Source organism: Dromiciops gliroides, chromosome 1 (genome assembly GCF_019393635.1).
Source record: "Dromiciops gliroides isolate mDroGli1 chromosome 1, mDroGli1.pri, whole genome shotgun sequence".
Lineage (NCBI taxonomy): Eukaryota > Metazoa > Chordata > Mammalia > Microbiotheria > Microbiotheriidae > Dromiciops > Dromiciops gliroides.
The window spans coordinates 685,274,642-685,291,189 of NC_057861.1; the positions used below are offsets into that span (position 1 = coordinate 685,274,642).

The 16,548-nt window shown below is 38.8% G+C and overlaps 1 protein-coding gene across 1 annotated transcript in view; it reads left to right on the forward strand.

Moving 5' to 3' along the window:
• Positions 1–16,548, forward strand: part of ABCA13 (ATP binding cassette subfamily A member 13) — a 506,393-nt gene that overhangs the window by 173,536 nt on the left and 316,309 nt on the right. The window contains exon 26 of the mRNA XM_044001141.1: positions 1,875–2,014. Coding sequence (XP_043857076.1) covers positions 1,875–2,014 — 140 coding nt within the window. The remainder of the gene's footprint in view (positions 1–1,874; positions 2,015–16,548) is intronic.

Below are 16,548 nucleotides of genomic sequence, written 5' to 3' on the forward strand. Positions count from 1 at the left end.
TAAGGAATAGATCTATTGCAACATATATCCTGATCCCCGCCCCCCCCGCAATAGAGGCTTAAATTATTTTTCCCACATTTAGTTATTTTATTTTCAATTTATGGAATAAAATAAGCATTTCCATAACATAGTATAATAAAAAAGATGATTGCACATGAAACTGCAAATCTATTAATTATTGAAATAAGCACCAGTAGTGTAAGATTATACTGTTGTGGAATGATAATAATCAGATAAGGCTCCATTTTGTGATTATCCTGCATTTTTAGTTTAGCTTTGCTTGAGTATAACCCATATTAAGATAAATTTGCCTGTTCATTTAATTGTGGGGAAATGAGGGTGATGGATGTTTATGCATACACACAGGACATACCTGCATATCTTGCTAAACAAATATTCTAACCACAATGTTCTGCCTTACCAGAAGTGTTCCTCTTTACCAGAAATGACCAAACCACAAAAACATTCCAGGATGTGCTGCAAATTTTGTAAAGCGTATGCCAATTTAAGATAATTATGCCTATATTGCTCAAAATTGTGTAATGTATGGTGTTCCTCCTTGTTCATTATAAAAATGCTGTGTCAGTCTTCAGTTAGGGTCTCTGGTTTTTGAGAGGTCATAGATACCCTCTATTGGCAACTGCTAGCCTGAAAAATAAACTGATTATGCTCAGAACTCTCAGTCATCATTGATTTTTAGACATGACCAGGGACTATGAAGTTGGAGATCATGAACTTAATTTTTTTTTAAGACTGTTTCAACACAGTAATGGTAGTTAACATTTCTATAGTATTTGTTCTGTGGTAAAGCATTTTACAATGATCTTAATCCTCACAACAACTCCAGAAGGTGGGGGCTATTATTATCTCTAGTTTACAGATGATAAAACTGAGGCAAACAGGGGTTAAGTGACTTGCCCAGGGTAACAAAGCTAGGAGTGTCAAGAGTCTGGATTTGAACTCAGGTCTTCCTGAATCAAGGCCCAACATTCTATCCCCTGGGTTACCTTTGCAGCTCCATACATTTTGTTTTATGCATTTAAAAGTATTATTTTGTGTTAAGGTCCATTGACTTCATCAAACTGCCAAAAAGATCCGTGACACAAAAAGTGGTTAAGAGCCTGGTGCACACTAACTTGGGATGGAAGAGAGGCCTGGGTGGAAGATCAGGCTAATAACTCACATTTATATAGCACTTTAAGGTTTGCAAAGCATGCTACATCTTCTACCTCAATTAATCTTTACAACAACACTGGGTAGCAGTTACCTCAGACATTAATACCCCCATTTTATAGATAAAGAAACAGAGACTCAGAGAGTTTAAGTGAATTTTACCATCTAGCTACTAATTGTCTGAGGTGGGATTTGAATTCAGGTCTCTCTGGACTTGGAGTCCAGGATTCTGCCTACTTTACCATGCTGCCTTTGTTGGCTTTTATAATAATCCCTCATTAACTTACAAATTTATATATATATATATATATACACACGCACACACACACATATATTCCCACAAACTTTATGCCTCATTGCCCATTTCTGTCCTTTCTTAATGGCATCTTTTCATGTACAGTTGACGGTCATTCTTTCATCTTCCCCGAATGGCTAAAATGAGCCTGGAGATCCCTTTGAGTAATGAATCCTGAAAAAAAAAAAAAAGCTATTTTTGATCAATTCCTCGTTCTAACAGTAGGGAATTTGGAATTTGTGCTATGAAATACAACTTAAGTCATCAAGATTTGTAGTCCTTTGGAAATGTATTATTGCGAATATTGAATGCATCTTCACATTGCATCAAGAATCATCTTTTAACCAATGGCTTCTTTTTAAGAATTTAAAGTTTTTTTTAACCAATGGCTTTTTTATTAAAACAGCACCATTTTGCCTGAAGCTATATAAGGAGATTTTACAGTCTCCAAATGGAGCCTTGGTGTGGGCTTTCCTAAAGCCTTTATTGCATGGGAAGATACTGTACACACCCAACACTCCGGTGATTAATAAGGTTATTGAAAAGGTGAGTAAATAACTTATCAAAATTTAATGGAGATTATTATATTGTCAATGATTATCCAGCCATATTTGTGAAGAAAACTGTTCATGTTTAGTTTATAGTTATGGTATGAAATGATTTAACTGTAATTGGACTTAATGTATATTTTGGTTGATCAAAAATCCTGTAGACTTTTAACAGGTAAGGAAGTTGAGTAATTTACTTTTTTGTTTTTATTTTGTTTTGTTTTTGCAGGGCAATGAGGGTTAAGTTACTTGCCCGGGGTCACACAGCTAGTTAAGTGTCAAGTGTCTGAGGCTGGATTTGAACTCAGGTCCTTTTGAATCCAAGGCCAGTGCGTTATCCACTGAGGCACCTAGCTGCCCGGAGTAATTTACTTTTACACAGACTTAGGGGCAGGAGTGATGGAAAAGAAAGAGTTGCTAGTCCTCAAAAATGACCATGTATATATGCTTATTTCTTTACAGGAAGGAAAGGACCAGTTTTTATTTTGTCTTTATATCCTCAGAGCCTAAGATAGTGTCAGGCATATAGTAGGTACATAATAAATGTTTATTGAATTGAATATAGTAGGCATTTCATAAGTGTTTATTGGATTGCATAAATAGTCAGGAATGGAAACAGCTTGGCAGATGCAATGATATTATAGGTTTCTACTATTGTAAAGAATTAATTGTTATTTGAGGTTTTTATGCCTCGGCACACACTGGCCTGGGGCTCCGCAAACCGCATGGTGCCCCACCCACTGGTTGTAGCCGTTGCCAGGGCTCTGGCACCTCACGTCATCACCACTCGCCGATGCCTACATGGGCCTGGCAAAATTATAATGATTGGAAGCCTAGTGAGGACTCGCCAAAACCTGTGGGGACCAATTTTTAATTGGGGAGTGCTAGCTAAGTGGCTCGCCGCAATATTGGGGCAAGGAAGGAGACCGGCAGCCTCCCTCAAAACAGAACAAGATTTATTTTAACAAGAACGAACTTAAAAAAAAAAAAACAAAACACAAACAGGATCAGGAGGATCAAGGGAAAGGAAATAAAATGGGGAAAGGGAAATTATAATACCTGAAAAAATACCACCACCCAGGAATCAGCTGAAAATACGTAGCAGAACACCTGTCACTTTCCAGCTTCCACCCAGAATGCCCAATTCTCCTCCCCCAAACCCAGAAACACCCCACACGGTCCCAGCCAATGGGATGGCTGCTCTGACAGTCACATGACTGCCCTCACTAGGCTTCCAATCATTATAATTTTTCAAGGCCCATGTAGGCATCGGCGAGTGGTGATGACGTGAGGTGCCAGAGCCCTGGCAACGGCTACAACCAGTGGGTGGAGCACCTTGCGGTTTGCGGAGCCCCAGGCCAGTGCAAGCAGAGGCATAAAAACCTCAAATAACAATTAATTCTTTACATTATAAAAAAGCGTAAAAAACCCAAGAAAAAATGAGTTATTTCACATTGTTCTGAAGAACTAAGTACTCAAAAAAGGCAAAGGAAGAGAAAAGACCAGAGAACAGCTGCCCTGAGAATCAAGAAAAAAAAAATCGAACAAGTTGAAATCAAGACATGATTTTAACTTGACAAGTAGGTAATAACTTGATATTTGAGCCTCGAGGCGATGACAGCCTGAAGCATTAGAGGATAGGCTAAAATGAGGTAAATGAAAACAAGGCTATTACAGTTAAGGTAAGATAAAGCATAATGTATCTTCTTTATTTAAATTTAAATTTTTATTTAAATGCTTAAAATATTTCAAAGATAGTTCTTTAGTCTATTTGGTATTAATTGCTTGATCTATAATTATTTGGTGACTGAAATAACTATTTGCTATTTTGTCACCATAAATATTTATACTTTATTTCATATAAACACTAGTGTGATATTTCCCAGAGGGTTCTAGGTTTTCTAGTTTTGATATTACTCATGTCCTTTTTTTCTGTCTGTTATGCTAGATGATAAAAAATAAAGACAAATATTATATTTACTGGAAAGGAAATAGTTGTGCTTCTGACTCAATTTTTTCCTCTTCAAAGAGTGATAAAAACAACATAGTGTGTACTTGTATGTGCTTTTATACACATACACAAGGATTATGCCTATATATGCATATGTTATATATGTGTGTATGTATGTATATATGTGTGTGTATATATACATATATACATACACATATACACACATATATACATATATATATGTATATATATATATATCTCCTTTTAATCCATTCTTCTTTCACTATTTCATATTTGTTGTTCCTTAGTTGTTTTCATTCGCATCCAACTCTTTGTGACTCCATTTGGGGTTTTCTTGGCAAAGATACTGAGGTAGTTGGCCATTTCCTTCTCCAGCTCATTTTTCAGATAAGAAAATTGAGGCAAACAGGGTTAAATGACTTTACCAGGGCCACACAGCTAGTAGGTTTCTGAGGCCAGATTTGAACTCTCAGGTCTTCCTGACTCCAGGTCCAGTACCACTTAGCTGCCCCCAGAATCAAATTCTAATATTTAAATATTTAAATTCCTTATATTTAAATCTAGTCATGCCAATCTTCTGCTCTGAAATCTTCAGTGGTTCCAAGGAAATTCCTTTATTTTATATACAAGGGCTTTTATATTCTGATGCCTACCCTTCTAGTCTCTTCTCATGTTATCTTCCTTTGTACACATTTATGCTTTAGCCAGACTGAACTCTTGAACAAAACTTTGTTTTTCCTAGTTCCTTTTGTTCCTTTGCCTAGAACATATCCCACTTTGCCAGTTGAATTCTTACCCATCATTTTTGTTGTTGTTCTTTTTGTTTGTTTGTTTGTTTGGTTTTTTGGTGGGGCAATGGGGGTTAGGCAACTTACCTAGGGTCACACAGCTAGTAAGTGTCTAGTGTTGGAGGTCAGATTCGAACTCGGGGCCTCCTGAATGCAGGGCCTGTGCTTTATCAACTGCACCATCTAGCTGCCCCCTACCACTTTATTTCTAATACCCTTTCCATAGAATGCTATATTTTACGTTAGAGTTATTTGTGTGCCATATCATCTTGTAGGTCTGTAAACTCTTTGAGGGCAGGGACTCTGTCTTATCTAAACTTTGTACTTCCCAAAGCACCTAATACAGAGGTAGCTGCAATAGCTCCTTGATGGCTCAGGCTGGCGTTACCCTTTTTTGTATGGTTAGTGCTTACTTAACTCTGTGCCTGGCACACGGTGATCTCTTTTTTTTTTTTTAATTTTTTATTTTTAAGTGAGGCAATTGGGGTTAAGTGACTTGCCCAGGGTCACACAGGTAGTAAGTGTTAAGTGTCTGAGGCCGGATTTGAACTCAGGTCCTCCTGACTCCAGGGCTGGTGCTTTGTCCACTGCGCCACCTAGCTGCCCACACGGTGATCTCTTAATAAATACAAACTGCCTGCCTTCTTGCCCGACGCACCAGGTACTTAATGAAATAGCTATTGAATGATCATATACATATAAAATAGAAGTATCTGTGTGCATAAATATATAGAAGCACATTTTGCGTGTGTATTTCCACATACATTCATATATACACATACATACATATGTATATATGTACACACATGTGTATATAAACACAGTTTCCCCAGCTGCTTTGCAAAGGTTAGCATAGAAGGAGTTAAACCATGTTTGAGAAAAGTAGCATTTTTTTTCTTTCTTTCTTTGATTTCTTCCCTCTGGTTGCTGCAGCACATCTCTGAAATTAAAGCCAGAAGGCATTCACACCTTGTGACATCAGTTCAGTGAGGTGGTGCATTTTCCTTAGCATACTTGGAACAGTGTTTAAATAGCTGCAATCTTTATCTGCAAAAAGGGACACTTGCCAAAACATTGTACTCTGCACAATGGAATAACATTGGATTAAATCTATCCTGGGGGTTAACAACTTGGTTAGGATGTGTGGATGCAGGGAGATTGCTGTGATGATGGATCATTGTTTTTGAAGGTAGTCCTGCTGGGATCTGCTGCTTTGAATGGTTTCTGCATAAGAAGAATTTGGGCCCAATTTCTTTAACTTAAAAAATTCTTAACTTCTAACCTCTTTGACATCTTCCTTATTCTTAAGCGTATCTATATTTTTAAGGTTATATATTATATAGTTTAAAAGAGATCTTGACAGAGTAATGAAAACATGCTGTTTAACTAAGACATATTCACCCAATTCCACACTGTAAAACAAGAGACTTGAACCGTTTTTGTGTGTTTCATGAACCCCACTGACAGTCTGGTGAAGCCTATAAACCCCTGCACAGAATAATGTTTTTAAATAATTGAAAGTATTGCTAAATTTCAGTGAGAGGTTAATGAAAATGAAGATGTGATTTTCTTCCCTCATTCAAGTTCATAGATCCCCTGGAATATATATGGACTCCAATTTAAAGACTTCTGTTCTAATTTTTGTTTTGGTGTTTCAGGAATAATAACTACTGTTTATTTTTCTTTTATTAATAGAGGGGCTTTTAGCACAATCTTCAAAGCATGGCTTAGAATTCTTTATTTCTTTGATAGGGATAATAGATATACTTTTTACAAACTTGTTTTAGAAGCAGATGGCAGAATTTTGTACATATTTAGTGTTTACAGTTTAAGACAATGACCAGCAATTTTATCTATGTGGAATATCTTTCAATTGATTCATATTACAACCCCTCTATTCTTTTATTTCCTGATAGTCTTCTTAAAGGTCCTCAACATTCTGTCCCCCCCCCCCTTTTTGGTGGAGCAATGAGGGTTAAGTGACTTGCCCAAGGTCACACAGCTAGTGAGTGTCAAGTGTCTGAGACCGCATTTGAACTCAGATCCTCCTGAATCCAGGGCCAGTGCTTTATCCCATGCGCCACCTAGCTGCCCCCTCAACATTCTCTATTTTTTTTTTTTTTTTTGGCGAGGCAATTGGGGTTGAATGACTTGCTCAGAATCACACAGCTAGTAAGTGTTAAGTATCTGAGGCCGTATTTGAACTCAGGTCCTTCTGAATCCAGGGCTGGTGTTCTATCCACTGGGCCACCTAGCTGCCCCTCAACATTCTCTTTTGACTTTGCTTGCCTTTGCTTCCCTCTCTCGCTCTTCATGAGTGTCTGTGGCTAAAGTCTGTTTTTTGGGGGGTGAGGCAATAAGGGTTAAGTGACTTAGCCAAGGTCACACAGCTGTTAAGTGTCAAGTATCTGAGGCTAGATTTGAACTCAGGTCCTCCTGAATCCAGGGCCAGTGCTTTATCCAATGCACCGCCTAGCTGCCCCCTTCCCTGTAAATTTTACCCCTTGGGCCTAGTTCCATGGTTTGGAGAATTTCTCTTCCATTTGCTATCCCTTCATATGTTTGAATATAATAATCATGTAATTCAAGTTGACAAATTTAACATTTATTAAGTGCCTACTATTTACTAGGCACTGTGTTAAAGACTAGGGATACATAGATACAAATGAGTCTCTGCCCTCGGGGACCATGTAATCTGGACTTGGGTATTATTAAAGGGATAGTGTGTGAGCATTTATAGTTATTTTCTTCTTTAGGCTAAATATACACAGTGCCTTTAAATTATTATTGTATAACACTGTTTTTGACCTCTTTATTGGTCTAGTCACCTTTGTTTGTACACCCTTGAATGAAAAAAAAACCCCACATTTATTAGTCACTTGACATGTGAAAAATAATGGGCTAATTATTGGAGACACAAATAGAAAATCAAGACAGTCCCTGCTCTTGAGAAGCTCACATAATAAACGCAAGAAGGAGCGATAGCACATATAAGAGGTTTCAGCTACAAGTCATATAGAAAGGCCCAGTGAGCCTTAGGGCACAGTGACTATGCAGATGGTAATGCATCTTCTTTAATGTAATTTCCTCTAATAAAACGATAATGGTTTTTAATATTGAGGCATTCAATAGAGCAGAGTTAGATTCATTTGTCTGGGGGTGAGGGGGTGGGGGAAACAGGGAAGAGTACTGCTATTCCCAGGGTTCTTGGGCTTACTTGACTGACCGTTAATGGCAGTTAGTTGGTGGTAGCTTATGGTGGTGGAGATGGACAACCCATTCTCCATAAGGACTACCTAAATTTTTTTTTTTTCCGCAACAAACATTTATTTTATTTTCCATTGACATGTAAGGGTAGTTTTCAACATTCATTTTCATAAGATCGAGAGTTCCAAATTTTTCTCCCTCCCTCCCTCCCTCCGTCCGTCCCTTTCCTCCCCCCTCCACAAGATCCCAATCAGGTTATATATGTACAATCCACAAGTGTTCTTTTTATCAGTTCTTTCTATAGGGGTGCATAGTAAGCTTCCTCATTAGTTCCTTGGGATTGTCTTGGATCATTGCACTGATGAGAGTAGTTAAGTCATTCATAATTGCTCATTGAACAATACTGCTGTCACTACATACAGTGTCCTCTCAGCTCTGCTCACTTCACTATACATCGATGTTCATTAGTCTTTCAAGAATTTTTGGGGATCATCCTGTTTGTCATTTCCTGTAGCACAAGACCATTCCACTACAATCATATAGCACAGCTTTTTCCATCATTCCTCAATTGATGGACATTCCCTTGATTCTCAATTCTTAGCCTCCAAGAATTGCTATAAATATTTTTTGTACAATTTTCCCCCCTTTTCTCTTTTCCATGATTACTATTGTTAACTGTTTCCCTTCCATCCTATTCCCTTCTCCATGATATTTATTCTATTATCCATCTTCTTTCATCCTATCACTCTTCAAAAGGGATTTGCTTCTGTCTGTCCCCTCCCCCACTCTGCCCCCTCCCCCACTCTGCCCCCTCCCCCACTCTGCCCTTCCTTCTTTTGCCCCTCTCTCTTTATCCCCTTCCCCTCCTATTTTCCTGCAGGGTTATAGAGATTACTCCAACCAATTGAGTGTGTACATTATTCCCTCCTTGAGCCAATTCTAATGACATTGAGGTCTTTGAGCCAATTTTGATGAGTGTTAGGCTCATTTACTGCCCAGATTAAAAAGATTACTCCACCCAGTTGGGTGTGTCTGTTAGTCCCTCCTTGAGGCAGCTCTGATGAGTTTAAGAACTTTGAGCCTTTTCTGATGAGTGTAAAATTCATTTACTGCCTTGCTCCTCTCCTATCTCTTCCCCCACTCCATAAGCCTTTTCCTGTTATGTACCACACCAAGTATGTCCCCCAGCTCCAATTTTTTTGTGGTTCTCTAGGGTCTTGTATTTGAAAGTCAAATTTGCCATTCAGTTCAAGTCTTTTCATCACAAATATATGAAAGTCTTCTTTTTCATTAAAGTCCCATTTTTTTTCCGCTGAAAGATAATGCTGAGTTTTGCTGGGTAGGTGATTCTTGGTTGTAATCTCATTTCCTTTGCCCTTTGGAATATCATATTCCATGTCCTCCAGTCCTTTAATGTAGAAGCTGCTAGATCTTGTGCTATCCTGACTGGGGCTCCACAGTACTTGAATTCTTTCTTTTTGGCAGCTTGCAATATTTTCTCCTTGACCTGAGAGCTCTGGAATTTGGCTGTAATATTTCTAGGAGTTTTCTTTTTGGGATCTCTTTCTGGAGGTGATCGATGAATTCTTTCAATTTCTATTTTAGCTTCTTCTTCTAGAATTTCAGGGCAATTTTCCCTGAGAATATCTTGGAAGATGGTGTCTAAGCTCTTTCCTTGATCATGGCTTTCAGGTAGACCAATAATTTTCAAATTATCTCTCCTGGACCTATTTTCCAGGTTGGCAGTTTTTCCCAGAAGATATTTCACATCGCCCTCTATTTTTTTATTCATTTGGATTTGCTTTATTGTGTCTTGGTTTCTCATAAAGTCACTGGCTCCCATTTGTTCAATCCTAATTCTTAGGCAATTATTTTCATCAGAGAGCTTTTGTACCTCCTTTTCCATTTGACTTTTCAAGCTGTTGACTTTTTTCTCATGTCTTTCCTGCATCACCCTCATTTCTCTTTCCATTTTTTCCTCTACCTCTCTAACTTTATCTTCAAAGTCCTTTTTGAGCATCTCTATGGCCTGAGACCAATTTATATTTTTCTTGGAAGCTTTAGATATAGGGGCCCTGATGTTGACATCTTCCTCTGAGGGTGCCCCTTGGTCTTCTTTGTTACTGAAGAAACTTTCTATGGTCTTCACCTTTCTCTATCAGCTCATCTTGCCTTTCTTTTACTAGACTTTTAGCTCCTTAAAGTGGGGCACTGTTTCCAGGCTGCAGTATCCCAAGCTTAAGAAGTCCCAGGTGGTATGATTTAAGGAGAATCAGGTTCTTCCCTTGCCCGGCCTGTTTCCTGGTCCTAGATGACCCCAGACCAACTTGCCAATCAACCAGCTTTGTGTGTTGTGGTTGTTAGCTCCGACGAGCTTGTGCCCCTCCCCGACCTGGGCCACTGATACTCGAGCCTACCACCTGGTTCTCAGTAGGGGTGTAGAATCCAAGTTCTGCCTTAGCACCAGCATAGACCCCTGTAGTCTCTCCCCTGCCCAGGACTCAGCCCACTCACCAGACTGGGAGCTTAGTTCCAGACGACACTGGGGCTTCAGCTGATTCAGAGGCTGTGGGGGCCTCCTTCTCTGGTGAGGACTTCCTGGGACTGGATCTGTGTCAGGGTGACTGTGGGGTTGGGCCTGATTCCTGTATCAGCACAGCAGCTCCCTCCTTCTGACCTGCCAAGTCATTCTTGGTTAGAAGATGATTTCAGCACATTCTTCTGTGAGTTTTGCTGCTCCGGGCATTTTCCTATGGCGTTATTTGGATGTTTTTTGGAGTGATTGTGTCATGAGTTCGGGAGCTCACTGCCTTTCCTCTGCCATCTTGGCTCCACCCTCGAAGTCCCTAAATGGTTTTTGAAAGGACTGAGGTGGAAGTTGAGCAGGTGGTATTTCTTTTTTTTTCTTTTTTTTTAGTGAGGCAATTGGGGTTAAGTGACTTGACCAGGGTTGCACAGTTTGTAAGTGTTAAGTGTCTGAGACCAGATTTGAACTCAGGTCCTCCTGACTCCAGGGCTGGTGCGCTATCCACTGCGCCATCTAGCTGTCCCAGGTGGTATTTCTTAAGCTTTAGGTCTCAGAGTTCTGGATTGTCTCTTACTAGGATCTGAAGAGAGGTTTTGGTTGAAGTTGTTTGATTCACTTGGCACATGTTCCTCTTGAGTCTCTCTCAGGATGTCTTGTGACTTCAGCTAGAAGGGCTTTCCTTCCCTGTCAGATGAGAAATTTTGAAATGGAGTTAAAGGATGTCATCAAGAAACTATATGCTAGAAAAAGATGTGCCAGTAACATGGGGGAAAGAAAGGGGGAAGTTAAGAAGCATTTATTAATTGTCTACTATGTGCCAAGCACTGGGCTAACACTTTACAAATATTATTTCATTTGACAATATAATAACATAATAGAGGAAAGGGTCAACTTGCCAATATCTTTCCTCTGGAGATATTCTAACTCATTGGCATCCATTCTAATATATGTGACCCATATGTTCTGATCAGGCAATAATGCAACAGCAGCTAGTTTCTCTCTCTCCTCTCCTCCCCTCTCCACTCCTGCTCCTCCTCCTCCTCTTCCTCCTCCTCCTCCTCTTTCTTCTTCTTCTTCTCTCTCTCTCTCTGTCTCTATCTCTATAAATATTATGTATTCACTTTTATGGACACATGTTTAATAGAATGTAAGCTACTTGAAATCAGGAGTTGTTTATTGTTTGTGCTTGTATCCCACAGAACCTGGCACGTAGTAGATACTTAATAAATATGTGTTGACTGACGGGTTGTATTTTTGGCTAGGGGAAGAGAAAACTTAGGGAGGATGTCTTTTTAGTGTTCTTCAAGTATTTGAAGTAGCTGAAACCTATTAAATCAGAAGTCAATAGTCCAGGATTCAAGTCTTGACTCTACCATTGATTGTATAATCTTAGGCAAATGACTTCATTTCTTTGTGTCTCAGCTTCTTTATTTGTAAAACGAGGAGGAACAAATGATTTCTAAGGTTCCTTCTAAAGTCTCAATTCCAGGGGGGTAGCTAAGTGGTGCAGTGGATAAAGCACTGGCCCTGGATTCAGGAGCACCTAAGTTCAAATCTGGTTTCAGACACTTGACACTTACTAGTTGTGTGACCCTGGGCAAGTCACTTAACCCTCATTGCCCCACAAAAAAGGTCTCAGTTTTAAAGGTCTGTTGTAGTCTATGTAAGTCATTCAGACTGGTAATATTACTGAGAAGAATACTTTGACATCCTCCAAGAATTAATGCCTCACATCATCAATGAGTAACCAAGGTTCTGAAGAAGTATTGCTTAATGTATGCCCTGTAAAAGTAAATTTTATGAATTATTCTTAAAATCCTAATGGAGCAGGATTGTGACCTTATAGATGAGCATTTTTTTTCTTTGTGCTTTGGGCCAAAAGGTCATCACAAGAATTACAATGTGAACTTTAAGATAGATGATAAAAACCGAAATGGAGCCAAGTTCAAATGAGATTCTGAGACTACCATAGATCATAGTTTTGAACTGATTTCATAAAAATAATTTTTTTTGGCTATAAAGTATAAAATAGCTTTTGTTTCAATTATTGAAGGGGCTAATATAAATGATAATGTCATTGGATCTTAGAGTTGGAAGGGATCTCAGAAGTCATCTATACCTGGACAGTAATTCTTCCTACAGCAGTCTTGACAAGTAGTCATCTCTCCCTTATTTGAAGCTGTCCAGTGATAGGTCACTTTCTGATTGCCAGGGGAGCTCATTCTACTTTGGGACAAATATAATCATTACTGAGTTTTTCCTTATATTGAACTAAATTCTGCATCTTGGAATCTTTCTCTGTTCGGCCCTAGTTTTGATTTCTGGGGCCAGTCAGAACAAGTCTAATACCTCTTCCAGAACATCAGCTTTTCAAATAACTTGAAGGTAGCTGTCATGTTACCTTTAACATTTCTAGAGTAAATACCTCCTAGTTCCTTCAGTCAATTTTTGTGTGTCATATATTCTCCAGTCTTCTCATTTTCCTGGCTTGTCCTCCTTTGGATCTCTTCCAGTTTATTAATGTCCTTCCTAAATTGTGGTGTACACAGCTGAAGATAATCCTCTATAAGTGGTTTGATCAGGACAATGTACAGCAGGGCCGTTACCTTGCTTGTTCAGAATCTGGTATCTCTCTCTCAGTGATACTTAAGGTCATATTAATCTCAAATAGAGAGCCTCCAATAGGTTCAGAGAGATCAATGTCAGACAGACAGTAGGTAAAGCACCTTTCGTAGTGTTATTTTACAATGAATACTAGTAGGGGCAGCAAGGTGGTGCAGTGGATAGAGCACTGGCTCTGGAGTCAGGAGTACCTGAGTTCAAATCTGGCCTCAGACACTTGACACTTACTAGCTGTGTGACCCTGGGCAAGTCACTTAACCCCAATTGCCTCACTTAAAAAAAAAAAAAAGAATGAATACTAGTTAACAACTTCCCTAAGGACCTTCTGGCAGGGTCATAGACATAGTGCAGAATGAAAAGGTTTTAGGGAAGGTTTTGTAACTTAGGCATTTCACAGATTTAGGTTCCCAAGGATGGATAGGGAGTCTTTGGTTGTGGTAGCAAGCCTACTTTAGAATCTAATTGGATAAAAGTTTGTCTGAACCTTAGCAATGTAAGTAAATTTGAGAGTTAGAATGATATACTTTGATTAATTTTAATTATCTTCTGACATTTGGGAGTATTTGTTAGTCAGCCAAAATGGTTAGCCAGGTATTAGAATTTTTATAAAATATACTATCATGAGTTTAATGCTTGCCTGAATAATGATTTCCAAACTTATAAAGAAATAGAAGTGATTATGTATTCATCAACTCTTAGTGGTGATTGTCATGAGAACCTGATTTGGTGGCCCCATGAAAGTGGGCTGTTATTGTGAGACTCATCTGTACCCAATTATCTTTCCAGGGTTCTGTAGGAGTAAATATAATTTAATTTGAAAAATTTTGTAAGGTTTTTATATTTGTCAGTCATAATGTCCTAGTTCCAGACCATGATCAATAAAGTATTCAGACCATTGCTTTACTAATGAAGAGTTTTAGTGTTGGATCACAGTGTTGGGCATCCAGATAATGGGAGTCTTGGGGTGAGAACTGGTTAGGGAGTGAAGTCATGCTAAGCAGCACACTGACATAGGTCAGTCTAAGTGATGGTATACTTATACTGGGTAGCTAAGTGGTACAGTGGATAGAGTGCCAAGCCTAAAGTCAGGAAGACCTGCATTCAAATCCAGCCTCAGCCACTTATTAGCTGGGTGATCCTGGGCAAGTCACATAATCCTGTTTGCCCCAGTTTCCTATAAAATGAGCTGGAGAAGGAAATGACAAACTATTCCAGTATCACTGCCAAGAAAACTCCAAATGGGATCATAAAGAGTCAGACCTGACTGAACCACAACAAAAAGGGGGAAGGTCATCTCTTTAAGAGTCTTGACAATCCCATTTACCTACCCGTGGTGGTAGTGATGGTGGACGTCATGGTAATGGGAGCCTTGTGATAAGACAGTGAGTAGTGTCAGGCTAAGCAGTAGGGAATCATCATTACTGGGGCCATTGAAGGAGTGGGGTTGTGCTGCATGGTGCAAAGTAGTGGAGGGCCTCAAAGCACCATGTCCCTGGTCTTTGATGAGCACAGGGATATAGGTCTCTGAATTGTGAGGAGGAAGTGCTTCTGCCCTCGGAAGAAGCATGCTTCATTGTGTGTCACTACCCTGGCACAAAGTCTTACTGTACTTGCCCTAGTCACAATTCCATATCTATCCCTTTATGGTTTCTAAAGCACTTTACATACAAGATCTTATTTATTCCGTACGAAAACTCTGTGAGGTAGCTATTACAGGAACTATCATTTCCATGATAGTGAGGAAAGGGAAGCTATTAGAGGTTAAATTACTTTTCTGTGGTAGCAAATCTTGTAATGATCAGAGATGGCATCCAGACCTTGCTTTTCTTGACTCCAAGTCTATCTATTTTTTTTACTATATCATATTCACATGCACCTATAGTATTCTCACTATAAAGAGAGCATCTTACAGAAAGAATTTACAACTGCTCGGGAAAGGTGATAAACAGGTTTTGTATGGTTAGAGTTGAATACAAGCTTATATCTGAGCATGGAATAGAATGCCCTTTAATATATAATGTATGCTCATCAAGTAACTTGAATGAAAAGAAAAATGTTTGGTTATAAGATATTTATCAAGGAATAAACAATTTCTAAATCAGAAGGAGCCAATAGCATGAAATCAGCATCCATAGACATGACCAGTGGTTGCTGGGAGCACAGATCCAGAATATGCATGACTTTGTAATATTTACAGAGTCATAGTGTGTGGAAGGTCCTAGGCAAGACCTCAAAATAGATAGGAACCTTACCAAGAGAATTCAGGAGTCAATAATGTAATTCATAGCTATCAGGACTCTAAACATAGATACCTACTCAGTGAGCTGAAAGAGCACCTCCACCAGCCTGGACTATGAGAATTATATTATCAGGAGAAGGTCTGACATAGGTATTTTTAAAAAAATCATGACTCAGTTAAACATCTCCTGGAAAAGTAATTACATTATATAAATAGACTTGCAGGTTTTTATCCTCTATATGCCAACATTATCACCTAAGACCACAGATCCAGTCTTATGAATACAGAAAGCCTACTCCTAGGAATGACAACTGAGTGCCTGCTAGAATTATTGGAATGGGCCTTTCTTATAGACTGCTTGGGTTGTTCTTCCACCCCTTACTCTACTAGAGTTCTTACTTTTACCTAGAAGGACTTTTCTTTTCTTTCTTTTTTGGTCATTTCCATTTTTATTGATATATTTTCTTTTTATATCACATACATTTGCAGATTGACTTCCACTTCATTAGAGTTCTCTTGTAACAAAATAAAACAGTTAAGCAAAAGTAGTAATATACTGGATCCATGTGAAAATGCACCAGTATTGCACACCTATAGTACCCCCATCTCTCTGTTTAATACATTTTAAAAAATGTTTTTCTCCCTGCTATCCCCTATCCCACTGAAAAGAAAACATAATAAATATGCAGTCAAGCAGTAAAAATTCCTCAAATGGCTATGGCATGCACACATACTTACTTAATGAATGTACATATGAACATATACATGATGTATATATGAATATATGCATATATATTTACTCCTATTCTGTACCCCAAATCTATCACCACTATGTAATAGCATGAAATGTTTTTCACAGGACAGCTGCTAATGTTACCCACTTTTCTGACTCTCATCATTGCACACTGAGTCAAGGGAAGTATGAGGAAGGCAAGTAGGAATAGAATGATGGGGAACCTATGTTTTTTCATTTTAATTCTTCACATTCCTTCCCCAAACAGCTTGGCTGATTCCTTAACTAGTCCGGAGTATGACATGAGTTTATATTATTCCAGGATCTTTCTTCTTTCTAAATGCCATAACCTACATTTTTATCCTCTTCCTCTTCTTCCTCCAACTCTTTGTGACCCTGTGTACAGGCAGACTCAGGAAAGATGTAGCAGGAGTTTATTAATAT